The sequence below is a fragment of the Opisthocomus hoazin genome, chromosome 7, assembly GCF_030867145.1.
Source record: "Opisthocomus hoazin isolate bOpiHoa1 chromosome 7, bOpiHoa1.hap1, whole genome shotgun sequence".
Lineage (NCBI taxonomy): Eukaryota > Metazoa > Chordata > Aves > Opisthocomiformes > Opisthocomidae > Opisthocomus > Opisthocomus hoazin.
Genome location: NC_134420.1, coordinates 50578239 through 50605732, shown reverse-complemented (window position 1 = coordinate 50605732; position 27494 = coordinate 50578239). Strand labels below are relative to the sequence as shown.

Below are 27494 nucleotides of genomic sequence, written 5' to 3'. Positions count from 1 at the left end.
ACTTAAATTGAACAATTTAGGACTAATTATTCTTCTCTCACTCACATGCATATCTCAGTGGAGTTAATAGTGTTCAGTGTTTTGCTTATTGCTCATATATTTCAAAGTTGTAAACCTGGGCTCCTCTTAAAAATATTTTAAACCAATTTATAAAACTAAAAAAAACCCACAAACCAGTAATGACACCACTTCAGAAAGATGTTGTGTAATATTTGTTTTCAAAAAATGAACTTTTTCATTATTATGAATAATGTAACAGTGGTACCAAAGGAAGACCAAATCTAAGGCATTCAACAATATCACTTGAAAAGTGTTTCATCTTACGTCACTCAAGCCAAGAACTCATATGGTCAAGACAGCTATTCCATATGCTGTCTCTTTGCTGAATCTATCTATTCCTCCATCCTTCAGTTCATCTTGTTCCATTTTGATAGCAAGCTATCCTTTCACTCCTCATGTTTATAAAGTCTTCTGACAGAAGATTTCCATGTTACGTTAATTGTTGGATGGATGACAAGATGGATGAGCAGGTTGGTGAACAGCTAGATAAATTATTAATTCCTAATATTCTTCAATTTGAGTGGTACCTAAGTTGCTGAAAACTTCTGTCTACTTTGGAATGAACAAATCCCTATTGTCTCAGGTGTTACACTGCACAATTTCATTCCCTACCACAAAGTGTGAAGACTGAATTTCCTTTCACTTTAGTAAAAACACAGCTCTACCTTTCTAGCCTAAAAATGTCCAGTGCTTTGAGAGTGTCTGAACGCTTAAATATTGTCTCTTTTAGACCCTACTGCATGTGTGTTTGTCTTTTAACAAAGTATCAATATGCATAAAAGGTAGACTTCAGTTCAAAACTTCAGAATGGCTTACAAATGAAAGTGCCTTGGCATGCTTATAAGCTCAAACTTGGAGACGCAGTGACATAAAACAAAAGATTTGGTAGAAAACCAAAATGAAAAAAAAAACCCGAAACAAAACCACAAAAAAATCAGAGGTGGGTTTCTCAAGCACATGAATAGCATCAAGGAATTGGACATGCATTTGTTTTAACAAAATTGAAGCAATCATTGTCTTTAGTGTTAAAGGGACTTTAGCAATTCAAACTTACCAAAATTATACTCTTTTTAGTGCTAAGCTTTATTTATTTATTTTAGTTTGATCTTGTAAATTAACAGAGCAACCCACCAAGACTCAAGCATTTTCTGTATACCTTTATCCTGATTTTTGTTTTTACAATTTAGCTGAATTAACTGTTCCATAAAAGTCTGGTGGTCAAAAAATATTTCTGTTTTTGTTGCACAAATATTTTTGTCTTACTTTCATAAATACTTTAGCTTTAATTACAAACATTACACTGTTGTAGACCAAACCTGAGAAGCGGGCAACACTGTCAGCTCTCACTGAAATCAACAGGAACTGAGTGTGCACAACACCTTGCAGGATCAGACCTTTCACACAAAAATATTTTGACTGTAGTTAGCCACATCCTTCTTCATCTTAACTTAATTCATAATGGCTAAATCAATTTGTTAATTCAGCTGATGATAGAAGTTTGAAACAGAACAGAAATCATATTTTTCCAATTCTGCAATGCATTGGTTTTCCCTCTTGGAAAATTTGTTAACAGCCATACTCTAAGTCAGCACAGAAAATGCGAGATTCAAGTTCAAAGGCCACCCCCTTTTATCAGCAGTACTTTCTTAAAAGGAAACAAGAGAAGATCATGTTCTGCTTCTTCTAGACTTCAAGGCAAGGAGTTACTGTTTTTTTTTTTTTTAAATACAATATTTAGTATAGAGGGAGAAGATCTTCCTGTATTCTTCTACTGTATTACCAAAAGCCCAGTCCAAACCCTGCTGAAATCAGTAAGAGCTATTTTGTTACCTTCAACAGGCTTTGGAATGGGCTCTACATCCAAGATTTTTTCCCCCCCTCCAAATTCCTGGTAAAAACCCATTACTGTTCTGACACAAGTCCCATTTCAACAGGTCACAGAGTGTATGCAGAACTCTTACTCAAGCCAGTTGGATTTATAAATGTTAACAAGTCTTTCCCTGAACTGAGGCCAATTACTCCAGGCAAACCCACAAAATTAAGTAGCACTGCCTGGAGATTAAGTTAGGGAAGAATTTGACCTATAACTTAAATGCATCATTTGAGTGTTCAAACTGTATTCCCAGTCATAGCATAAAAGCGACAGAACAATCATCTTTCTCTGTCTCCCTCAGTGTAGTTTAAATTAAAATGTTAAAAAATGTTTTCTTTACAAGATTTTTTAAAAAGGTTTAATTATCTTAATACAATTAGGAAATACATAGCCATAGCAGCTAATCAGACTAATGAGAAAAAAGAAACTTACAGGAAGTGGTTTAACAAGTAGGTTCGAAAATTTTTGAAGAAAACTTTGATAATAAAGATATAAATGTAGTTTAAAACCAAATCAAAATGGGAAAATCATGCAGTGGTTAAATTGCCATAATACATGTTGTTGCTCTTCACTCCTTTTAATTTTGGGTTTTTTTTTTTAGAAATTGTGTCCTGAATTTTTGCTTGTTTGTCATTACTATGATAGCAAGCTTAGAATTTTGTCCCTTTAACTGCATTTTAATAGCAATGTATTATAGCATGATTTATCAACGCATGGCAGGTGGAAGCTGACACAAATTATAATGAAAATTAAAACAGTCATTTATGCAGCAGGCGATTATCATTTAAGAAACATTTATTTGCAGGCTTTAAAAATGAGGGTTTAGAATCAAATGGGTTTAAAATGAAAGTTTTAATGACTGTTACCTTTTTCCTGCAGCCACTCCTCTACGGGCCGGTTATATTTGAAGGGGATTTTCTGTTTTACCATTTGGAACCGTTCACTATCAGTGTTGCCTTTAAAGTTTAAAAAACAGCTTAAAAACAATCTGAAAAGTCAACGAAATAGTTAAAACATCCTAGATTTTGGTTTTTTTTTTTAATGACCTTATTTAGCTAGAAACATGTGCGTGTGTGTACATACATATATTTGAAAAGAGAGAGTTTTATCTTTAGTAAAGTGGAGAATAGTTATACATCCAATTGTCTGAGGTTCTGGAAGGTCAAAGAAATTACATCCTATGAAAAAGAGATCTCAGATTCTCCTCAGAGTATTTGTTTATCCAAACTGGTTAGAAGGCATGTGTAATTTGTCAGGGACATGAGACCTTGAGTGAAGTCAGTGCCAAGAGTCAAAATGTTTTGATCAGACTCTAGATCTGATGGCACAAGGACATGGTACATGTCAGTCACACAAACACACAGTAGTGCTTTGATAAACCTTCTTGCAGTAGTAAAAAACATATGTTAGGATTAGAAATCCAGTAAACAGAAAAAAAGAAAGGAAGAAATTAAAAGAAATTGATGCTGAAAAGTTGTAATAGAAGTAGTTTAAAAAAATCTGAGTGGTAAAATAGATACAAAAAAGGGAAGTAAAATTTAAAAACAGAAAGAGCTCTTAATTAAGGATATGTGAAGGCTTGTGTCCAGTTACCAAAAGACTTGGGCCTGTTGCAAGAAGAAAACAGAAGTTCAGAAAGCAATTTAAATGAAAGCAGAAATAATTACCCAAGATGTAAATTCTGGCAAGTGCAGTTCCATTGTTCCGTGTAGATGGATAATAGAATTATCCAGTAAAGTGTGTTTTGGAGGAAAGCTCTGATCACTCACACAGTACAGAGAGGAACAGGATTCACAGAAAGTCTTTGTCCAAATTCGCTGGCTACTGAAAAATTGTACAGGTCAGATGGGTTGGGCAAACCTCTAGTGGAAAAGAGCAGCCCAGTTTAACAGTGTTCGGAGTGACAGTAAATGAATGCCATCATTCTGCTTTTTCATTTTTTGCAGCTACAGTCACTTTCTGACTCGTTTTTATTTCATGTATTATTTTAATAAAAACTCTTCAGTCAGTCAGATAGGCATAAAAAGAGCACATCTTTTACAAACTTCATCATGATATTGTAGAAAACTAGAGTAAGCACCTAGCTCACTGAAGTAATTCTACCATAAACAGAAGTTCAGTAGATCAGTAGTGCTCCAATACATGTTTTGAATAAATGGCAGTCCAAGAGTCAGCAACTGCTCTGCACAATTTGCAGCACTGATTTTAAAATCCCACATATAAATAACCTAATGTGGCTTCATATTTATTTGACTTTCTGAAACAGATGCTGGAATCTTTTCTCAATGTAAAGACACACCAAGGAAAAAAAATATATATGACCAACAGCTGGCGAGATGCTCCACCCAGTCACCAGCAGACACTTTCACACTGCAAGCAATATGACTCGTATAATCCTGATAAATGCGCTTGATAATCCTTACTGCCTAACTGTTGCTCGGAAATTCTGCCTGCTATACTCTCCAGCATCATCTTGTTACTGCTGACTTTCTGGAACAAGTGAGAAGCACTGTAGGAACACACAAGGATTCACATGCAATAAAGCATGGACCTAATCTTAAGGGGTATAAAAATCGTCATCTGCATCTCTTTAAGTCCAGCTGTAAAGAAAACAGCAGTTTGGATTTGGGTTAGTATCTCCAGCTATAATAATGAACATTTAGGAGCCTTGCTGCTTATTTGGGGCAACAGGTAAAACAAAGCAAAAACATTTAAGAGCAGATTTACTGGCCTGATTCCTCATGACCCTCCTGAAAACTCATCTACTTTTTTCCTTCCATGTAACAGATCCATTGTGGGAAACTGCTGTTTCCCATTGTAGAAAGAACCAATTAAGCATGAGCTGACACACACTGATGTACCGGTTTCTCTGTCCCACCTCAGGTGCCTGCCATGTACAATTGGTTACTCGGATAAACAAGAAGGAAAAGATAAAATATTGGAAAAACATTCTGTCAGTCATTTATCCAACAATATTAAACAATGTACTGTGGTGGCTTGAAGTCACTCACAGTAATTATGTTACTTTTAAGTACATTCCCAGCTCTCACAATTCATACCAGCACCAATAAAAATGGCCAATAGTTAGTTCTGTACTTCTATGAATACAGATTCATAAACACAAAAATTGAATCATGTTCAGTGCAGGATCTAAGAAAAAAATTGATAAAGAGCAGCTGAGGTAATACAAACAACAAACCCCAAAACCCGTACCTGAAGCTGAAGAGATAGAAATATTAACATAACAATGATTTTTGATTTATTAACAATAAACTGATGACTAATGTAGGCCGGAGTCGCACAGGTCATTTGATTTCCCAATTTCTTAACCTAAAGGATAGGTCCCTTTCCTGCAGTTCTCCCATTCGTTTAAGCCTTGGGCAAGTTTATGCTCACAGGACAGAGAAGCAGATGTGCTGGTTTGGGAAAAACAGAAATAAAAGTAATTATGTCAAGCTCACTACAAAAACAATTTCTTTTTTAAGATCAGTTAGTGAGGCATTCTGCTTCTCCTTTAGACCTTTTCTCAACACACTAATCCATGCTCTCCTTCATCAAATCAGCTAAATCTTGCAAATGCAAACATAGAAATTCTGCATCTCCTTTAGGAAATTTTTGGTCTGTTGCAGTGTGCCTATTTTTCTTTGTGTAAGAAAAGAGAATAAGCTCCTGAAAGACACTCAGAAGGTATTTCAAATGGGACCTAAATTTCTCTGTGAACTCCTAAATTTCTCCATCAACCCAGACTCAAACACTTACAGAGAGTCTGTTACTACATCTATATTGCATGTGATACAGAAAGATACGGTTTCAGTAGAAATCGAGGTTCCCCACTTTATAGACTATGTTCTGAGTAAGGACTTCTGGTTAGATGACTGCATTGAAATCTTAACGTTGATGGGCAGGAACATTTTCTGTAGGGACAAAGAAATTCCATAACACGCTTTACTCGGAACTAAAAACTCCACTGGCTTCATTTGGTATGTACGTAAGCAATCTTTTACTGTCAGCAATGAGATCTTTTTCAGAATAAAGAATGATCCACAGTTCATAGGAACACCAGAGTCAGCCAGTGGCTGGCACAGAGTGCTTCTTCCTCTGTGTGGAGGGCTGACTGCAGAAAGGAAAAAATGTAGTGGATTGAAATTTCTTGTAAGTAGGGCATCTGACAAGAACAGGCCAGCAAGACTAAGGTAAAAAGGAAGCAGGACAATGTAAGAAGACATGAAAAGGAAAAATGGGTTTCTTATAATACAGTCCTAGACCTTCAAGAAAGCCAGAAATGACAACTAGTCCCCACCACATCTTTAAAGACTTTTTTTTAAAAATCAGGTTTAATTTAATTTTATTATTATTATTAGGCAGATATATTCAGCAAGTTTAAAATACATATAAAAATCATGCCTTTAAAAGCTATGACAAATTGAAGGACATTAGAAAATTCAAATAGGTTTAAATTGCAACATTAGTACCTCATCTATCCTTTGTTTTGTTTTTAGATTTTATTTCACACATTAGTAAGAATGAGTTTTAAAAATGTGCATAAGAATGTGTTCGCTGATATACCCAGTTACAACATTGAGTTGAAGAACAAGTTTTACATTGTTAAGCACTTGGGATAGTCACTAATTATCAATAAAACCATACAATTACTAAATTAATATTGACTTTGAGTTGTGCTTTAAAAAATAAACATAGCATTTGATATGAAAGTTCAAAAAGGAAATATTACGGTCTGCAACACGCAGTAACATAAGTTCAACATGAAGTAAGCTCATTGGACTGCTGGAAGCTGAGCCATGATGTGATTAAGGGGAATTCTTGTCCATCTTCACACACAGAAATTTTCATTAACAATCCTTTTGTGACCTCAATGCAATGCCTTTCTAGAGCTGCGTGATACACATGTTCAAAAAAACCCCTTCACACAACTAATCTAGATCTCCTCTTTTTTCGAGTCCAGCTCTGATTCAAGGCTGGACTTCAGAAAAGAATACACAGGATAAAGAGAGACATTAAAATTTATTTTAGAAGATACGCTTAATCCCATAGTTCTTTTGCATTCAGAATCAGTGTGGGTCTCAAAGGTCTGCAGGATATAATTCGTTATAGTAAAGTTGTGTTGAGTAGTTTTGCTACTTGTGATTTACTAAATGTTTTTCTTCCCATAGGTTCTAGCTGCTTAAATGACACGAGTACCAATAGGAACTGCTCATTTAAAATAGCCCTCCTCCTTTTTCCTTCACCTGCATAAAAAATTCCTCTGTATCAATATGACTTATGATCTGCTTCACGACAGCTTCTTCTAAAGAACTGTATCTCAGAAATGCATTCCTGCACCTATTTTTTCTCCCTTTTTATGCAAAATTCTAAAGCACAGCCAAATCCAGCTCTGTGAAGACTGGGATAAAACAAGTCTTTTATTCCATTTAGTACTCATATGTACAATTATCAGAAATCCTGTTGCACCTCCTAAGTATCACATAGGCCTCAATTTTCCAACAAACTGATGAACATCCATGCTCTTATGACCTTAAGGATTTTAATGGTAATATTTTGAAACCTTCGGGATCTTGTTGAACCTGAATATTCAAAATATTTCAAATGCCACAGACATTCCTGAAGACTAAATATTTTGGAGACGAATCTGGCAGAAGACCTCTATTTTTTCATTTGTCCCTCTTTCCCCTGAGAAAACCTAACACCTCAATCCTAAAAATCAGGGCCTGCTGATTAAACATGATCAATTGCCAGTCTTCTGTCTTTTTTCTGGAGCCCTCTGTATCCCTGCTCCATGTACTATATAAAGAAATAGATAATAAATAGATCAGATTCACTTCTAGCTTTAGCATTTGATAACCTTCAATTTAGATCCAATTAAAATGGGAAAAAAAGTCAAATTAATTTGTTTGTGCTAATCACTCTTAGCAGTTCCCACAGGAAATGCTTTTGATACAGTGCAACTGTCCAGGGGGAGACAGTTTAAATTTGCCCATGGGCAAAGCAGAATTTTCTTCCAAAATCCTTCAATGTGGGATGATGTTTTGCTTTTTTGCTCAAGGTTCCTTTAAGAAAACAAACAATCTTTATTGTATTAAGCTTATTTCTAAACCAAAATGGGTTCTTAAGACAAAGAAAGTAAAAGAGCAATGGAAGCTCTGAAAAAAATGTTGCTTCTTGGCCTAGATACCAATCATGATGATTTACTGCGTCTTTGGTGTGAAAGAGAAAGCTGAAAGGTTCCAGCAAGTTGCACTGGGCAGAAAGAAAGTACTTGCTTCCAGGTGGAATATTAATCCAGCCTGATCTGTTGTCAAGCCTGTGAAGATGCTGAAAAGAATACCATAAGAAAACATTCATCTGTCCTAAATTAATGCCATAGGCTGTTTTATGAAGCGACACTACAGCAGAAACATGTTCTTCGTTGCTTAGAAGTCTCTAAAAAGAAAGAGATATTTTATCTAATGAGCTGTTATTAAGTGAAAGGCAATATGTTGACACTAATGACTTAAGAAAACATTTTGATATCAGTGCTCAAGCTTTAAATTGATTCTACCTCTCTTTCCCTTATTATACATGGAACTGATAGCTCAGTTCACCCAGTGGCATTTAATGCCAGCTCCTTTTTTATGGCTGCCCATAGTCTTGCTAAGATTTACATACACTTAATTGACATCGGTACTGGAGGGATGCATGGTAGCCCACTACAGTCTGCAAAGTTTACCTTTGAGGGCTAAATCCTCTGCTGACATAAACTGACTCAGTTCAGTTCAGCCCTAAAACTCTTCTAGAGCTGATGCTGTGTGCCCTGGAAAAGCAGACTTGCATGCATCACGGAGAAACTGCCATTTTTCCCTAATATCTAATAAAGGTCACAAAAGTTTCAGAAATGTGTTTGTGATTGGCACACATTGAACCTCTTGAACCACTTCTGTTTTTAGGCAGCTGCACTTAAAAACTTATAGTGAATCGTCTCATTTTCACACTTCTTTAAGCACATATTTTGTTCTAGATACTACAAAGTACAACCATCATTTGTTCACATTTTGTATTGAGCTAGGAAACTGAGACAAGTCTATTAGTAAAGTTCATATTTTGGACTAGAAACTTCTTCTTCCATAAATCAGGAAGAAATAGCAATGCCACAATCAGTTTTAGCATCAGGCCTGTTTATGTATAGCTGTTTATTTTGTTGCGTTAATGTAAGACCATATTATGGCTTGTGTTATATAACACAGGGAATGTTTGCATTAAAATCAAAACATGTGAAAAATCTCTACTTGCAGCAGTTTTTACAAAACACTTGAAAAAAGCCCAAACCTGAAATCATAGATGTGGCTTATACAGAAATGAATCAGGATGGCTGTGCAACTAAACAAAATAATTACAAGGCAGGTGACCTGGAATCTTTCTAACTACCACAAAATGTCCTTCTATAAACTCTTACAAAGCTTCAGTTTTGCCTTGTTTAACAAGGGGAACTATGGAAGATTAATTCAAATTTTGGGATTTTATTTCATTTGAGTGGACTGAAGAAGAGCCAAGACTAGACATTGTTTGTCTTTGCTTCAGCTTTTGGATATTATGTTTTTCCCTCTGTCTTCACTGTTCAATAAAGCTGCATCTTTCGCTACTCAATTCTCATTTTATTTCCTGTCCTCATTTTCCCCTTAGTCCTGGATGCCCTTCACTTTATCTTCAATTCCCTCTGATCACATCGTGTGCTGGGAGCCACACCTTTCCTTCCGTTCATCTCACCATGGACTGAGTTAAAAGCTGACCTTCACACTGCAACTCTCCTCAGCTCACTGCCCTCGTGACAAAAGACAACGAGGTCTCGGTAACATCAGTACTGAAAATAGGAGAGAGGATTATCAAGCAAAACTACAATAGCAAAAGTTACTCAGGCAACTGGAGTTGTTTCTAAGTTTCTACTGCCTCAGCCAAAAGCTTTACACTGCTGCCACTCTCTATTTTATCTTACCTTTTTTAACCTAAACACTGTAGGGTCTTAATTCAAAGCAAAGCAGCATTCAGATGAAAATCATTGGGAAATTGAGATGCAAACCAAGAGAGTAGAGTTTAAACGTCTGTTCACAAGGTGCATCTAACATGGGTCACTGTGACATTAATAAGACTAAGGAAGACTTTGAGACACCATCTGATTCACCCCTCTGCCCCAGGACAAGATCAGCAACATTTCAACCTCCCTTAGATTAATCTTTCCATCCTGTCTTGGATGACTGAGAAAATTAGTGCCTTGCCCCTGATAATCTAACACAGAAGCACAATAGGAGCAAAACAAAAACTCAAACTAGCAAAGGAGGAAGGAGGTTAATCAAACTTTTTCAAGCATGCAAAAGAAAAAAAAAAGGTTACTCTTGTGCAAAATGTGATTCAGGTCTTATTTAATATGAGCAGATTATACTGAATCATTTCAGCCCTACAGAAGCTGAGGCTATGGGCATGAGATAAAAGCAGTCTGCTTTAGTTCTCTTTTGATTTATGTTGGAAAAGTGAACTAGTGTACAGTATAGAGAAAGCAGTTAGCAGTTCAACTGTTCCACAGAGATGAACCAATTTGGATGTCTACATTACCAGATCTTTGAGATGTTTTGTAAGTAATGTGTAAATAATTTGTTTTTTCACTGACCAGGTCCAAATTAAGCCCCATATCAGGCAGCCAAGGCTAAAGTGACTGTTAAAGAACAACTGAAACTACATATTGATCTTTCCATTTTAAACAAGAACAAATTTCATTTTGCAGGAAGAGATATGAAACAGAGATCAAAATAAAATCCACTACTACTGTCCCCACACCCCACTTCTTCAATTCCTTTGGGAAAGGTCAGGATCTGATTTATATAGCCTAGTGGGAACAAGCAGCAATAACCAAAAGCCAAAGCACTTTACTTGTATTGACACTTTAAATTCAATTAACTGCCATTTATCTAGGGGTTGCCTATCTGTTTTGTGGGTTATGCAAAGTCAGGGCAGGGCAACACTGGATCTAGTTGACATGTGTTCGGTTAGGCATTGGAGCAACACGAGCGCAGCTATTTTGCTTCCAAGACCAACATGAGACTGAAAACAGAACAATTGCTTTTGCATGGCGCGGGGTCTGAGGTAAGAAAAACTTGTGGCCTTACACCTGCTTCATAAAGAGTCAACATCTCACTATCACACCCCTGCAAACAAAAGCACTCAGGTAGACCGCTAGCTTAGGTCTGACACAGCCACCATGGAGGTAGGGCTAAAAAGAGCACCAATTCCTGCAGAACCACTTGGGGACCAGTGCATTGTGCTCCCCATCCAAGAAGGGCTCCTCCTTATGTTCCTCAGGCATTACACTGAAACCAAGACTCCTTACTGGAAGGTGCTGGCAGGTGCTCCAGTATCTATGCGGGAATTGGCTCAGTTCCAGCAGAACTTGCAGTCTCTGCCTTGGTGCTGGCAGTGGTGCAGCTGGGTTGGCTCCACCAGAAACCTTCAGATGTTTCTGGATCTCATTTACCTGTGCACGTATTATCAGGGAGTTGATATGGGGAGCTGAATATACAATAAACAAAGAAAGTATGTACAGTCCTTTCCCGTGAATACAGTGCTGAGTACAGGGAGGCAGCTCAGTCAGTAACATTCGTGAAAGTAATGCCTATAAAGCAGTTAGACAAACATCAGTGATGAGGACTGAAAAGCCAACCAGTTACAAATAACAGAAAGGTGAAAACCCTATAGTAGGGGGCAAATTCTCTAGGGTGAGTGTCAGGAAATAACTAAAAGCGAGTAAGAAACTGAAAGAAGTAGTTTATTAAGAAGCATTTACTATCAAGATTACATGTTAGACAGTGCTACAGTCTCCTCAGGAAAATTCATGAATTATTTAAAATTTTACTTAATAAAGTGGTGGGGGATATCAGTTGATTACAGAGTGGAATAAATTAGACCAAACAGGACTTTCCCATCTCTAATTGCTACAAATCAGTGATCTTTGCATCCTCATGAAATCAATTCTTCTGTTTACATCAGCTTAGCAAAATGAAAAGAGAGTTCCAGGACCCTGTAGTGACCCAGTAAGCCTTCTCAAAGACAGGTGCCGTTCACAAAGCCAAGCCATGAACTAGAGGCACAGGAAACATCCATATGGTGAAAAAATCATTACTTATTAACAGTGTGTCTGAAGTAAGGTAGACCCATGGGAAAAGGAACTTGTAGTTTCTCTGGATACATTTTTCCTACTCCAACATTTTAAGTCATTTTCTTTCTTGGAAGTGACCTGAGTTTTGGAAATTGCTATCTAAATGCTAAGTAGCAAAGGGGTAAAATATCACTCAGTCTGCACATGACAGACTATTATGTAGAGTGAATCTCACTGACTATGAACTTGTGGGGCTTAATAAAAAGAATACAAAATATTTTGCAAGCCAATACTGGAGCTCTCAGTCTCCAGAGTGCTCCAGGTATTCAGCAAAGAGCAAAGATGTAAGTTCACTGACCAGAAAGGTTTTCATACTTAGTGGAGTGTAGAATATTTTCTATTTAAGTCCCTGAAGGTAATGGAAATTAGTTCTTTATCCCGACTTCAGTGATTGGAAAACTGAGCCACAGAGTGGTAAAAACATTGCTCAAGACCACAGGGAACGGCATCTATAAAGCCAAGGCTGGGATTCAGGAACTTCTGGCTCCCAGTTCCATGATGGGCCCCTTTAATTTCTGACCATTCTTTCCCACAGTTGCTCTGCTTCAGTCTACAGCATTGGCTTTCAATAACTTTGTGCTTTCTGGTGCCTTTTAGTGAGCAGGAAGAAGGCTGATGTGGATGCATGAGCCCCTTCTGTCACTGCATGTCAGCTGTGTCAACCTGGGATTACAGCTGGCAGTGTTCTTCCTGCAGGCAATAAGATCAGAAAAGCACAAAGTTGTTGTTCAAGCCTCTGATCCCTCAAACCAGATGTTTGCTCACTCTTACTGCATGTGTGTGTGTGTGTGTATGAGAGAGAGACAGGGACAGAGGGAGAGCCAGGGAGGGAGAGAAGAAAGATAATATATTATAAAAATTCAATTTGACCAGGAAACTGAAACAGAACTAACCCAGGAGAGAAACATAACTACATTAATGTCTGGGACTTCACTGCACTGTGCTATCTAGCAGGACTCTAACTTTCCAGCAATCTTATTTAGCTTGATTCTCCATTTGAGAAATATTTCTCCATCTTTCTCTGCATTACACTATACAGCTACACTGTATATATCATCAGACAACTGAATCAATAATTCATCTTACTACAGCAAAGAAGAAATTTATCAGATATTTTTGATGATACTGCTTATGCTTGGTACCTGGGCATTCCTTCAGTCATCGACAGTGGACATAAACAGATGTGAACAGCTCATAATATCTGAGCATTCAGACAGTTAGAATAATCATGCTGTCCTGGTTTTGGTTAAAACAGAACTGATTTTCTTTTAGTGAATCTTCCTTACGGCTAATCTCCTCTAAGTAACTGCTTTTTTCTGAAGCTGGCTGCACATTTTAAAGACAATGTCTACTGCAAAGCTGATAACACCTAATGTTTATACTTATACTGAGCTAACGGTAGTAAAGGAATGCAGAAAAAGGCCCCTGTTTATAATTATCACTATAGAAGCCAAGGTCACCAATAGACCTCTTAGGTCCCACAAGTGAGGAGTCGAAAGGGGTCGTATTTGCGGGGAGGGGTGGACAGGACAGGTGACCCGATACTGACCAACGCAGTATTCCATGCCACACACATCATACTCAGCTTAAAGCTGGGAGATCACGAGGGTCTCACTCTCTTTATTCATGGTCGCCTTCTGAAGAGGACCCTGCTCGTTGTCCTGCCTGCAATCCCGATCCAGATTCCAACCCCTGCATCTCTGAGTCCAGCTCCTGTCTACCGCTGAGGCCAGTCTGGGACTTCCTGGTACTGCCTGGCAGCTACTGGTGGGACGCCAGCGCCCTGGCACCCAACTCTGGGAAACTCAGTATTAGTTTTGTATATTTTGTATTAGTTCTCGTATTATTATTAGTAAAGCTGCAACTCATGTAGACTGAGTGCAGAGTGTTGTAAGAGTCTGGATCAGTTTTGAAAAATGAAACCTCGACAGGAAGGATGAGTCCTGGAAGACACAATATAGTCACTTTGTTCTTTTTCTCTCTGACTTTCCTCTCCTCTGTCCTCCAAGACAGAATTTGGAAGACAGACAAGCCCTACAGCACTTCCATGCAAGTGCCTGAGAACAGGGGCAAAGTGGAAACCAAGTATGGCAGCATATCTCCTGTGGGAAAGTAAAACATGAAGTACACAGAATTTAAACTGTGAGCGTAGTGGCAACATTTATGTAACTTATTTATCATGTCAGATCCTACCCCATTATCCAGTATGGATGCACATGCATTAACATGCCTTAACATCAGTGTTTTTGCACGAATTCCAAAGTATGTTTGTCTGTTGGTGACTTAATGTGTGTAGGTTTATACCTCAGTGGATACAGGGGACCAAAACTGAGTGTTCATATCATGTAGCCAGATTTATCTGTTTTCCACCCTTATAAATATATTATAGATGTTATGGCCCTGCAGTGACAAGCTACAATCAACTCTTGATTTCATCAACTTGTCATGCTTTAATCATCCCTCTTGGCAGATCTTTCAACATATGTCACAGTACTGCCTTCAAAATGTGCTTCTCCAATGCTGTTTTATTAACCCTGTCTTTTTATATGTTTGAGGCTCATTATGAAATGCGGTAAATCTGTCAAAGGCACTTTACATGCCGTCTCCAATTCATGCTGATAGAAAGCATCTGAGAGCTCATTTAAGTCCCACAAAATGAGTACAATATGAAAAATAAAAACCCACAAACAAGTGTGTGACAAGAACCCTGGGGATCACATTCAGCCCACAGGGCTAATCAAAATTCACTGCTCTTACTCCTAACTCATTACCCACTCATAAGGGCATTTGGATAGGAAAATATTAAGATCACAGTGGGATCTGGCAGTACCACAAAGAAATCCCTTCGGCTTGCACATCAAGGAAAGGGACTTATTAATGACTCCAAGTAGTCAAGTAGAAGATCCATGTGCCTCTTTCATGGAGACAACGTCAGCCAAGCTTGTTACTATTATATTGGTTTCAGTAGCAGTGAGGAGGAGACCATAACAACCTGGAGTCTGAAGGAGGGAACTGAGAGCCAAAGGGGCACAAGAAGGCAGAAACCAGAGTTGGAGGCGGCAGCAGCGCAGGAGATGCCGAACTCACTCTGGAAGAGACAGAGGGAATTTGGGGGAGGAGGAGCCAGGCTCTGAAAAGTACAGAGAACAAGTTATTTCCTCTAGTAAGGCTCAGCTACCAAATATTTGGAAATTACTGAAGTAGTAGAACAAGCACTTGTTGCAACGACTCAGACATTCCAGTTAGTTCTGCTTTTCAGTTTTCCTTGTTAATGTCCCAAACAGCATTAGACTCTGCATTACTGATATCATGAGAACTAATAATCACAATATTGCATATTATTTCCTATACTGGAGCGCATATCAGCTGAAGAAAGGATATGTAGTCTTAAATCCTCCAGTGATACTACTATGAGATCATCCAAACTATCTTCTCCTTTTTGGCTAATGCATTATAAATTAAATAAAGCAAAGCTGCGAGAGGTAATATCCCATATTAGGCCAATTGACAATGGTTAAAAAATACAGACAAGCTTTCAGAAACACAAGACCTTAAAAAATTACAGAGGGAGAAAATGAAAATGTCACTGATAAAAAACCAAGAACAACTTACATTTCCAGAAAAGAAGCTGTTTTTTTCAACTGTATTGGACTGACTCATAGAGACTGTCTGTCTTCGATTATAACCAAAGCAGGATTACTGAAGACTGCTACAGGTATAGCACAGTATTCCTCCGTAATTAAAGGACCTTCGCTTCCTAGAAGATTAGTGTTATCTCTGTTTCACAAACAGGAGGGTTAAGTTACCTTCGTTCAGATGGTCAGCGAGTAGCAAGACAAAGAGCACAGAAAAGCTGGCTCAGTCTCCTGCTTTACTCTTGAGAAATCTACTATCTCCTCATATTCAGCATAAAGCCAGAGAGATGAACCCAAGCCAGCATGTGTAAAGAATCTGGATGCAGCCTTGTGAGACCTCCCGTTTCAAGGACAAGATGGGGACTAATATACAAAAATCAGCAGTCATGGCTGGGAGCTGTTTTCTACAGCTCCTCTCTATGCTTTACATCAAACAAATCCCTGCTAAATTTTGTCTTTAACAACTACAAAAATCACTGCATTATCTGAGGAAATTCCTCATCATAACAAGCTCTTGTGTGTTTTGTGTAATTCTTTTACAAATAACCTTGAGCCTTGTGTATGTCCTTTTGATATCTCAGGAGAGGATCTCACTTTCTCCTCCTCTCCTCTCCTGCCTGCCTCCCTCCCACCCCCCCCCCAATTATCTCTTGCTGTCTTCTGGGTGGTTATGTTTAATCTCAGGATTAGGCAGAAGCCTGCAGTTTGCCTTGAACAGCTTATCAGCTCCCAAGAGACGTTTACAGGGAGAGAAAGACTCCAGTTTTGATAGCAGTAATTGTATTTAGCTTGTAAGATACAAGGCTATTTATCTCATGGCTGGGAAACCACAGAGGGAGAGAAAGAAAATGTTGCTGATAAAAACTAAATAAAACCAAAAAGAATGAAGAAAATAAAAGAAACACCTCCCTCCTCAAAGTCCCTCTAGTAGAGGGATGAGGTGGGATCTGGACTTCATCGAACAAAAAGATCATGCCACTTTTGGAAGGAGATTTAAAATATCAAGGGAAAGGTGATAAATAGCTTGAGTAGGACACAAAATGACCTGTTTCAAAGCAGATTACGATTTCTAGTTCAGTAGTCACAATTGTGTAAAACTCAGGGAATTTGATTTGTAGAGATGGGTATAACCATTTCTAGGGATGCTGAGTACTGACACTCCATTTAAAGACAGCTGGAGTTGTGTACATGCATGTATCGGAAAATGAAGTCTGCTTTTGTTTTTCAAAGAAACTTACAATAGCACACATCATGGGTGACAGGATGTCATACAACACTTAATATTTTAAATACCTTCAGTTTCCCTACTTATTAAATGCCATTTCCATTCCATATTTGCAGTTCAGTCCTCTCTGCTCAAAACAGCTCCATGCTCCCATTTCTCCCACCCCAAAAGCCCTGTAAAATCACCGATGCTGACTAAAGTTCTGTTTGGCCTACTACACTACTATTATTTTTAAAACATCTACAATTGTTTCGTGTGGGTATCAAAGAAAAAAATTAGGATCTAGAGATTTTGAATCTTATTAGGCTGCAACCAATATTCTGATTTAGTACAATCAAAAGAACACACAAGCAGGGCAGAGTTAGCATCATCCCACTGAGAAATACTCAGCACTTTGTTAACATATCCAATGGTCTTCAACAGCAATACAAAACCCCCCACATTTCATTTGTATCCTTTTAGTCACGGAAGACTTTAATAAAAGAAGGATAAGATGGAACCATACATATCATCCAATCATATCAAAAGGGGAAGACCAACATAAATATTTCACATTTCCACCACCGTAATTCCTTCTCTACAGTTAAAATAGATGAGATGAGACATATAGTATCTATTAAATCTATAATATATACATGTTGTATATAATTTCAGCTGTCTTGCATCACCTGCCTGGTACTAAGACAGCAATTTCAGATCTTCCCACCAAGTAAATAAAACATATATTGTAGCAAGGGAGACTTCAAATCTTTCACATTTTTGATAGTTAGGACAATCTAGCTAAAGAAGTAGTTCAGAAAAGACTTTACAATGGCATAAACCAGCCTTGCTGATAAAGGAAGTCATCTTAGCTTTCCCTGTGTCCTCAATGGTCACATCCAATCCCATGTGGCCTCTTTTCCTGGGCCGGTTACATGGTGAATGGCACTGATAAAGTGATCCAGCTGAACAGATGAGAGAGAGTAGAAAACAGAAATTTGACTATTTAAGCAACATGAGTATGGGAAGGAGTAATGAAAGAATGAGCTCCTCTGTCCACCTCCAGCTATACACTATCTGGTAAGATCCATCTACATCAGCACTTTGCTTTGAACCAGGAGCACACCTCTGAGGTGTACCTCCCAACTCTCTCCACTTGCTACACTTTGGTTCACACCCTGAAATGCTCTTAAGGATTACAAACTGGATTCCTTTCAAAAGAAATGAAAACAGAAGATATGCCCCAACTGTTCAGGGGCATTCAGTCCTAGAGAGTGGAACTATTCTGAAGGAAAAGCCCAGCACAGAAGTCAGGGTCTCAGAACCAACTCTTTATTTTATAGGTGTACACTTTTCAGGCCACAACACTTGCCAGGGCAGTCACAAAGTCCCTGGAGATCTGCTGTTAAGAGCTAACTGTCCAGCTTCCTAAAATCCAACTTCCTCACAAATGTGTACTTGAGAGAGAGAATGAAGTAGGGGCACAGAGGACGAAATCTTTTTTCTTTTATTCAGTGCCAACAGAACTGCAAATTAATGTCATTTGAAAGGGCAGAGACTCCTAAAAGAAGGCTGAGAGATCACTCAAGAGAATGATAAAGGGGAAAAATATAAAATCTGCATTGAGTGGATGAACTAATGAATCCTGATAAGGATCCAGTTGTTTAATGCTGTCCTATTTCTTATTCTTAAAATGCAGGAATAAAATCCAGGCTACAGTTCTCTTGCTAAATCATGTATTTCTTTAAATGACAACCTCTTCCTGCCTCTCACCTCCCTTTCTTTAATCATCTCCTTTAAAATATTACTACAATTACACTTTATTTTGATGCACTGATACTCTTGGTTTACAGCTTCTATTCATCTAGTTTTCTTTCTCTTTCTTCTGCAGAAAATGTAGTCAGTGTATGGATGAATGAACAGGAATATCATGCTTGTTTCAATGTACACTACAAATCTGGCAAGACACAAGTATTTCATTGCAAGCAAAGATAGTGGAGCAAGAAAAAAAATATCCTGTTGAAGAAATAATGAAAACTTAGGAACTGAGGTATCCCAGTTGTGTGTCAAGAGAGAAGATATGTTTTTAACCCTTCTGATAATTGCTGACTCCTTACCAACCTCAGGATTCCTAATTTAAGTCCTTCTATCCTACTGTAAAGTGCCTCAAATTTGATGGGTTTACTGTAATCTGAAACAAAAACATGTCAGCGGCTTCCTTTGCCTGAACTAGCTTTCCTATCTTACCTATGCTTAGTTCAAAATGACTCATACTTCGTCACTAGAAAGATTAATATAGATATAGAGATGGCTTTCAGCAAGAACCCAAAAGCAAGAAAATAGCAGTGACCAAGTGCAATCTGTTATCTGTGATGTACACCAAAGGCATGTAAGAAAACAGAAGAAAGGCAGTCATGGAAAACTGCACTTTAGGACATAGAAATTCATACGTACTTGTTGGCAAAAGGTGTATATCCTAATTGAGAAATAGGTTGTGATGATCAACTTGATGAATTAAGCATCAAAGAATTGGCTATAAGTAAAACACGGAAAAAGCCCATCTCCTTATTGTGTACTTAAGGGAGAGAAGAAAGGGAAAAACTAATGCAAATAAATCATAAATAGCTCAATAGTTTTGGCTAAACTAAATCACAACAGCTGAACTGCAGGTAGCAGTCCCAGTGCCAATGCCACTATTTGCCATCACCCAGTGCTCAGGAGCTTTGTTTCAGATACCTGCACCAGGCCATTGTTCAGAGTCCTACTGCCCAGTAAGAGAAAGTCTGGCAAGGCTGGAATGGTACAAGCGGCGAGACATCATCCCTAATGACTGGGATTATTTCAGTCCCAAAGCTTAGCCAATCTTAGCTCCAGTTTAATTCCCTCCTTTACAATTTCTCGCTAAGCCTTTTCCTCACAAGAAAGCATAAAGCTCATGTTGCAGGTGACTGAGATGTAATTGGATGCTATAAAAACCAAAATGTCAGTGCCTGAATTGTAAGTTTGTTGCTTTTCCATTTTCCTTCCACCTCCTTGTCTTTTATATGAAGTTGCAAAAATACCGCTTTGGAGTCTTTTGGTCCCATTGGGCTAGTTTCATTTAATTTCAATTTAACTGCAAATTGTGTTTTAAGGAAAGCCAATATTCTCTCTCTTTGCTCATTTAATGAATATCCCACTTTTATTTGTACTTTCCATTGAACAAGTAATTATAAGTCTAATGTATAATCCTTCCACAGGTAATAAAACTCAGAGAGGAGCATGGAAATGCCATTCAGAGTGCAGCCCTGCTGCCTGAAGATTGCATCACATGTGATGACAAAGAAGATACTTTTGCTAGTTTGCAAAATTCGCAAACATTAGGCTGTAGCACTGTGCAGGAAATCAAGTACACATGAAATCTTTCATATTACAGACAACACAACATGCCCAAACATGCATGCACTACAAATATGATGTTTTTTGAACATTACAAATAGCTGTTTCCAGAATTGAAGTGATCCTACGCATAAAATACAAGATTCCTCAGCTATTATTACACAAGTTTGAAACCAACTGCAGTTTCATCAGTCTCCAGCTGAAACACGCTGGATTAGCCTGGGTCAATCTAACCGCAAAGCTTTTTACATAAACTCTGCCGAACAGCAGTTCGGTCTTGCACTCTGTATAAGAAACACTAGCACAAATTTGGTCTGTGAAAGACAACAAATTGTCCATTTCAAAAGCTCCTGTTTGGTCTTCTTTTAAACCATTAATTCCCCAGAAAATGGAACTAATAAGGATTGGTTTCCTGTAGTTACTGGCTTCTCTCATTGAAGCTTTTCTTGAATCAGAGGCATTCATAATGCCTCCTTATTATATGGATATTCTGGTATTTAACATGAATTGAAATCAAGCCACAGTCCTTTCCTTTGGGAGGACTGGGACTCCTTTGGTTATTTTCCCTAGCCACGTAGGATCTATATTTGGTTTTTTTTTTCACTTTTGACCCTTTTTTAAATTCAGCTAAAAAAATGTTTTGAAAGAAACTGGAAAAAAACTAGTGAGACACATGCACACACACGAAGAATGATCCCATAAGCCTTATTTTCACAGGGACAGGCTGAAAACTTCATCATCTACAAATAGCCAGAAACTGAAATACATGCATGGAAAGCAAAAGGTGTCTGGAATATAAAGGTGTCTTCCCTTGGGGGACAACTGCACACACTCAGTATGAGCCCAGAACATAAGATTAATGCTGATTCTATAAAACATTACATCTTCTAATGAAAACACGGGAATGTCTTCAGCCAAGACAGAAGTAGAGAGTACTTTAGAATTCTCTGAGTGTGATTTATTTTCCCTTTTAAAAAACATCTCTAAAGCAATGAGCTGAATATTTTCTTTCTTTACACTAGGGACTTACTACAGCAAGTAACAGAAGAAGAAAACTTATTCACAGAGTTTTTACTGACTATAATTGGCTGACAACTGGATCAGAGGTATTTTACCACAAAATAACTGATGAAAGGAGCAGAAGAAAGGTGCGCAGTTTGGGCCTCCCCTAGCCATGCTTCCCTCTCTAACTAATGGATAACAGAGCTAGAATCTTGCTCAGCACATATGTCATGGTGTTCTTAGAAAGCAATTATTTCACAGAAATAAGGATAATTATTGAAATGTACTTTTTTGTATATACATGACCAAAACACTGACAAAGTGTCATGCTGAATACATGGTAGAGATTACCACAGGACAGATCACTTAGATTAAAAACTTTCCTGTGTACTTTCTTACTGAGTGGAAGAGATTAAATTATGCCCTCAGAGTAATTTATTAGTGTAACATTACATAAGCAACTAGGATATTTCTGAAAATTTGAGGTTAAATTGCTTGTGGGTAACACCTACACAACTAGCGAATTGTATCATATCTGCCACAGAATTCTTCCTTCTGTCCTGGGCCAGTTATGTACAACCTAGAAGGGAAGAAGTGGGAGTTGCTTAGACTTCATACTGGAAACCAACAAGAAGATCATGGCTTTATCTTAGACAGTAGCATGTGAAAAAGAAGAATGTGGTTAACCTTGGAATTCTTTCCTTGTGCTCCTCCTGTGTTTTGTAAACATTCACATCACCAAGCCTCAGCTATCTGAGGCACTGTCAGCATCACATACAGCAATCTTTTTCACTTGGAGTGTGTTTGACCTTTTAGCATGATGACATACAGTATCAGGAGGCTGTGACTTGCCAGTGGTGGGATAAAACATGGGACAGTGATTCAAGAGCCAGTTGTTCATTGTTCCTGGTGGATTTTTGTCATGATAGGACAAGAAGTAATGGCATTAAACTAAGGGAGGGTAGATTTAGACTAGATATAAGGAAGAAATTTTTTACCATGCAGGTGGCGAAACACTGGAGTAGATTGCCCAGAGAGGTAGTGGAGGCCCCATCCCTGGAAACATTCAAGGCCAGGTTAGATGGTTCTCTGTGCAACCTGGTCTAGTTGAAGATGTCCCTTCTCACTGCAGGCATGTTGGGGTAGATGGCCTCTAAAGGTCCCTTCCAACTCTAAGCATTCTATGATTCTGTGATTTAGGGTGATGACTTCCAAAGAGATACTGAATTGTTCCACTGCATTTTGACCTAAAATCAACTAAAAGTTGACAGCTTTGGCTAGATTGTGTGTCAGCCTTTACATATGCAAACCTAGAAGTCAAGCGATGAACGATTATGAGGCAAGCATAGAGTCTGTTCAAATACTTGCAACTTCCACAATTTCACTTTTCCAAACTTTTCCAATCTTCCACATTACTTATACTTCAACTCTACACTTATTACAGACTGTGTCTTGGGTGTGGCTAGAGTCACCTCTCCTTTTTGTAAGGCCTATTCAAAACTTTTCTCCCTTAAACAGTTAGAAAATATCACAAGTAGCAAAACCAAGTTTGTTGTTGAATCAGTTTGTGACTCTTTGCAGAACGAGGATTCACTTAGAGACCTCTGAAACAGCAGGATCTATGTGCATCACACCACATAGTTGACATATTGACATATTTTCTCTTCCTGTATAAAGGACCATATTTTGTTTTCCAACAGGCAGAATATGTGCCACCAATCTCATCAATTAGTTAAGATGAAGCATCAAAGATTTATATAGCACCTGGTTATTGTTAAACATTTTTTTTAAGATATGGATAGGCAAAAAGAGAAAAAACAAAGAGAAAAAAATATGTACCTGTTGGGTAGTGTTCATTCACTGGCCAGCTGTCAACCTGAAGTGTGGCATTGCCACCATTCCTGGTAAAGCGTACGACGTGGTATTTGCCATCATTTACTGGTGTGCTTTCCTCTTTAATAGAGATGTCCACTGTGCCAATATTGAAGACTACACCAATCTTGCCTTGCTCCTGAAATGAAAGAAAAAAAAGGACACATATGCTTGTAAATTGGTGCCCATTAGGAGAACATACCTGGCCTATAAATCTTGAATGGGTAACTGTGCCAGTAGATGGCACTGAAGAATACAAAGGAGCATCATTTTGAGCACTGTCAGGACACATCATTGGCTCTGCTTCAGCGCAAACACTGTCTTTCACACTCTTCTTTACAGTGTTTGCCTGAACATAGTGACTCTTTTGCTGCCTTAAAACATCAGAGAGGACAGGTGAGAAATCAGGCAATAAAAACAAGGAGATGTGGATAAATAGTTATCTGAGCAACATCTCTACTGATTAGTAGTCGCTTGTTCAACTGTCATCTGAAGTGCAGTCATAGGCAGTCTGTATCCCAGCTGTTTCATAAACAGAATAACAGAGCAAAAAAAACAGCCCCCACACCAAGACAAGTAAGTACGGGATCCAGCAGGAGAATGCAGTTACAAGATGGACAAAATTAGAAGGGAGCAAAAATATAATTAGCCAACTAATTTGACCACCTAAGGAAAGCTAATTGCTCTTAAATAAAATGGAGAACCCTCCACACTTTCAAAAGGCAGCAGTGGCCACAATCTTTTATTTTTCTATGTCCCACCCTAAGCAGTGCCTTACCAATGAAGCAGTCCTCCACAGTGTTTTCCCAAAATTTTCCACAAGTCACTGACTGAAAGGGAAGAGCAGGCAAAGCCAGTAGTACCAGCCATAATACTTCTGCCTGCAGCTCCCCTCATGTAGTTCCAAGTAATGACCAGATTTAGTGACTTTAGGTTGTAAAATATACACCCATAGTACATTCAGGTTAGATATCCATATTTATTACTACTGATTTAAACAGTGCCAGAAATTCCCATCACTAGAATGCATCTTCAAGCCCTCAACAAGAAGAGGCACAGTATGCTGGTGTCACCATTTATGAAGGAATATTAGGTGTACAGCACAGATTCAAATCTGGTGCAGACAGGCAGAACTACAATGTATCGTATAGAAAGCCAATACATTTGCTAGCCATCCATACTACAAAATTGTCATTGATTTTAGTAACTGACTCAATAGAGAAATCAAGGAAGAAATAACAACACAGTAATGGCCACCTCATATCCAAATATAGCCTATTCAAAACTAAACTGAGGTATACTAAAGAAGGCAAGAGACAATTTTGTTACTGCTATTACCTATGTATCTGCTTGCAGACAGAGGACTCCATCCTTCAGGGCTGTTACCCTGGCTAACTTCACTACATTCACATCAGCAAATATCGTCAATTAGAAAGAAACCTCTCCTCTTGTACTTGAGGGCCATATCAGATTCCTCTCCTGGAGTTACTAATGTCTACTGGTATGAACAGACCTTCTCCTTAAAACCTTCACGTCTTCCAGTTTCTCACAGAGACCTTTCCTGATTCCTGCTTTACCCTACCTTTCAAAGTATCCTCATACTAAATACTCCTCACAAGATCCTTTTCCCAAGTTCCTCATGTCTTAAATACCCCTTTTTTTCTGGACTTTTTTGTCATCCCCCCTATTCTTCAGACTACATTGCTATTATTAGCAAAGGAAAACAAACAGTTCTGTAGTTGAAGAGGTCATTAAAAAAACTGGACTGTGCTTTGACTACTTGAAATTTAGCACTGTAACAGTATGCACTCGGATAATATTTCTCCCATCTTATAATGGTAAATTTTAGACTCTGCTAAACGCATGCTGGATAGCAACAGTCTCACATACATTTATACTGCTACGCTTTGGACAGACTTCATGATATCAATAATCTCTTTTCACTGTAGCATGGGGTAAGTGGATCACTGCTCCCAGAAGATGCAGGAGCTCAGACACCATTTGAAAAGAATCAACCTTTCTTCTCTTATGCTACCTCAAAAGTAAGGGAGTTTTCACTGAACAGAGATTTACTTCAGGTAAAACCATTGCTGGTATAGCTTTACCACTTTTTTGACACACAGAGTAAGTGATCTCCCAACACTGATTTAGTGAATCTTTTTGCTGGCAACCATATAATTATCTTTATCTGCACAGTATTTAGCAAAGAACAAGTGATTAACTTTTGCTCAAGGCTTAAAGAGTGTCTATGACCAGGTAACTTGGTTACTGACTCCACATGCTTTTGCAAGGTACTGCATTGTATTCAACCTCCTGGACAACCTCTCACACAGCTTTTCAACCACCATCAATATTCTGCTGCAAACTGTGGCCGCTCTGAGAAGAGTCCACCTTGGTGAAGGCATAGCGTAACTGAGTAAGATGAAGAGCTGCACCTTGTCCAGTACAGCAGATCTCCACCACCACAGAGGAGGAAGGGATTAGGAGGTATTCAGCAGAGAAAGCTGAATACCTTCAAGCCATGCATGCTTAACCAGGAAGAGATAAAAACTTACAAGTGGGGAAAGGGATGGTGGGAAGTTTAGCTAATCTCCCCCACAGAAGGAGAAGATGTTTCTGATCTCCCCTTTGAGGAAAAGGAGATAGCATCCCTTTCGCCAGACTTGAAGGAAAAAAATAATTTGAAGATAGCATCTTTTGCCATTCACTTTCCTCAGACTTGAAGGAAAAAATTCATTTAAAGGGCTAGTGATAACCTAAGGATAAGAAGGCAATCTGGAAAAGAGTAAGATTCTGGAAGCATAGGACTGCAAACTGCCAGTGGCCTTTGGTCTGCTGGAGAAAGGAGGGAAGTGAGCGAATATCCACTCTCCCATCCCAAGCAGATTGCCACCTTCTCCCACAGTCAAGGAAACAGCACTTCTCAAAGCTGTGCAACACTTTGTTTCAACTGAGAAATGCAAACATTTGCCTAAAAAAAAAAAATCATGGGTTTGACTAAAGGCCTACTCCAGCTCTCTTCAGTTCCTCCCTTGGGCAGAGCTCCCCGTGACTCTTAGGACAGGTTTTGCGGAAGCACAACTTTGTGCCAGATTTTGATACTCTTAGAAAGACTGAGTAGGAGCTTGTAATGAAAATGGTTCTGTTCCAACTGCCAGGATAAAACACAATATAACACAATACTCTGAAAGCAGGGCTATTGAAGTCAAACTGCATACACAGACTTCAAGATATAGTTTATTCATGGTATTTTATGTCTCTAGGGCACCAGACAACTATGAAAAAAGCAACAATTAGTTTACAGATTCCTGGCAGAAAAAAAAAAAGTAAAGGAAACCAGAAATGAAATCCTACAGCAAAGAACAGTGACCATGCACACAGGGGGCAAAACCAGGATTTAGTTTCTAGATCTCTTCAATTCCACAGTTCCCTACACTACAACATCTCATTAAAAGCAGCTTTTACTAAGACCTACCTTCCTCCTAAATCTGAAAGACAAGCTTTACCGTTAAACTTTAAAACCTCTTGATGGATGTGACCTTTCATTCCTTTCCCCATAAGTTCAGTTAGTAGATTTTCTTTCCAGGTTACCAAACACATGTATTAACTAGACCAGTAAGTATGTGAAAAAGAAAGATTTACCTCTGAGCCACTATTTGTAATATTTATGTTACGGTTGGAGAAAAAAAATCCTAACCATACAGAAAGGGATCAGCTGAATACATAGCCACACATGGTATGAAAGTCACATGCTCCAAAAGGGCTCAAGAGAATTTTAATAGATAGTGTGCTTTTTTTCACTTCTGCATCGGTATTCACTGGGCTGTCCCAAACACTTTCCATGAAAAACTGACCATTAATTAACCTTTTTGAAACCTCCAAATGACATCAAGTTCTGGCACTATACCTTGGAAAACTGAGAACCATTTTATTTATGAATAATGAAATGAACTCAGCATTTATCTTGCCTTCTTCATTTAAGGCTACTGTGCCAAAATGGAATTTTAAAGTTCCTCAAGTATTTATCTTTTGCTGATTTGTTCCATAAAAATTCCTACCCTCAAAAGCCACATTACCTTCTCCTCAGTTACATTCTTTCTGGAGACAAACTTCTGCCATGATGACTCTAAGACTTTAGACAAATAATTGTGCTCATGTAATGGTTGTAGAAAAATTATACGAAAAAAATAAAGCAAAGTACTAAAAAGAATATACAAGGCCTCACCTTGACGTCTCTGTTCTAAACCATGTCCTTCCACAGGCTCCTGGCAGCTG

The 27494-nt window shown here is 38.3% G+C and overlaps 1 protein-coding gene across 16 annotated transcripts in view; it reads right to left on the bottom strand.

Annotated features, from left to right (window-relative positions):
- NRXN3 (neurexin 3) overlaps positions 1 to 27494 on the bottom strand; it is a 1053133-nt gene that overhangs the window by 119697 nt on the left and 905942 nt on the right. For 11 of the 16 annotated variants that reach the window (XM_075425785.1, XM_075425781.1, XM_075425782.1 and 8 more), the window contains 2 exons: positions 23187 to 23358; positions 2800 to 2889 (listed from right to left, as the gene is read on the bottom strand). In XM_075425785.1, coding sequence (XP_075281900.1) covers positions 2800 to 2889; positions 23187 to 23358 — 262 coding nt within the window. The remainder of the gene's footprint in view (positions 1 to 2799; positions 2890 to 23186; positions 23359 to 27494) is intronic. The other 5 variants (XM_075425786.1, XM_075425778.1, XM_075425788.1 and 2 more) reach the window with 1 other exon arrangement.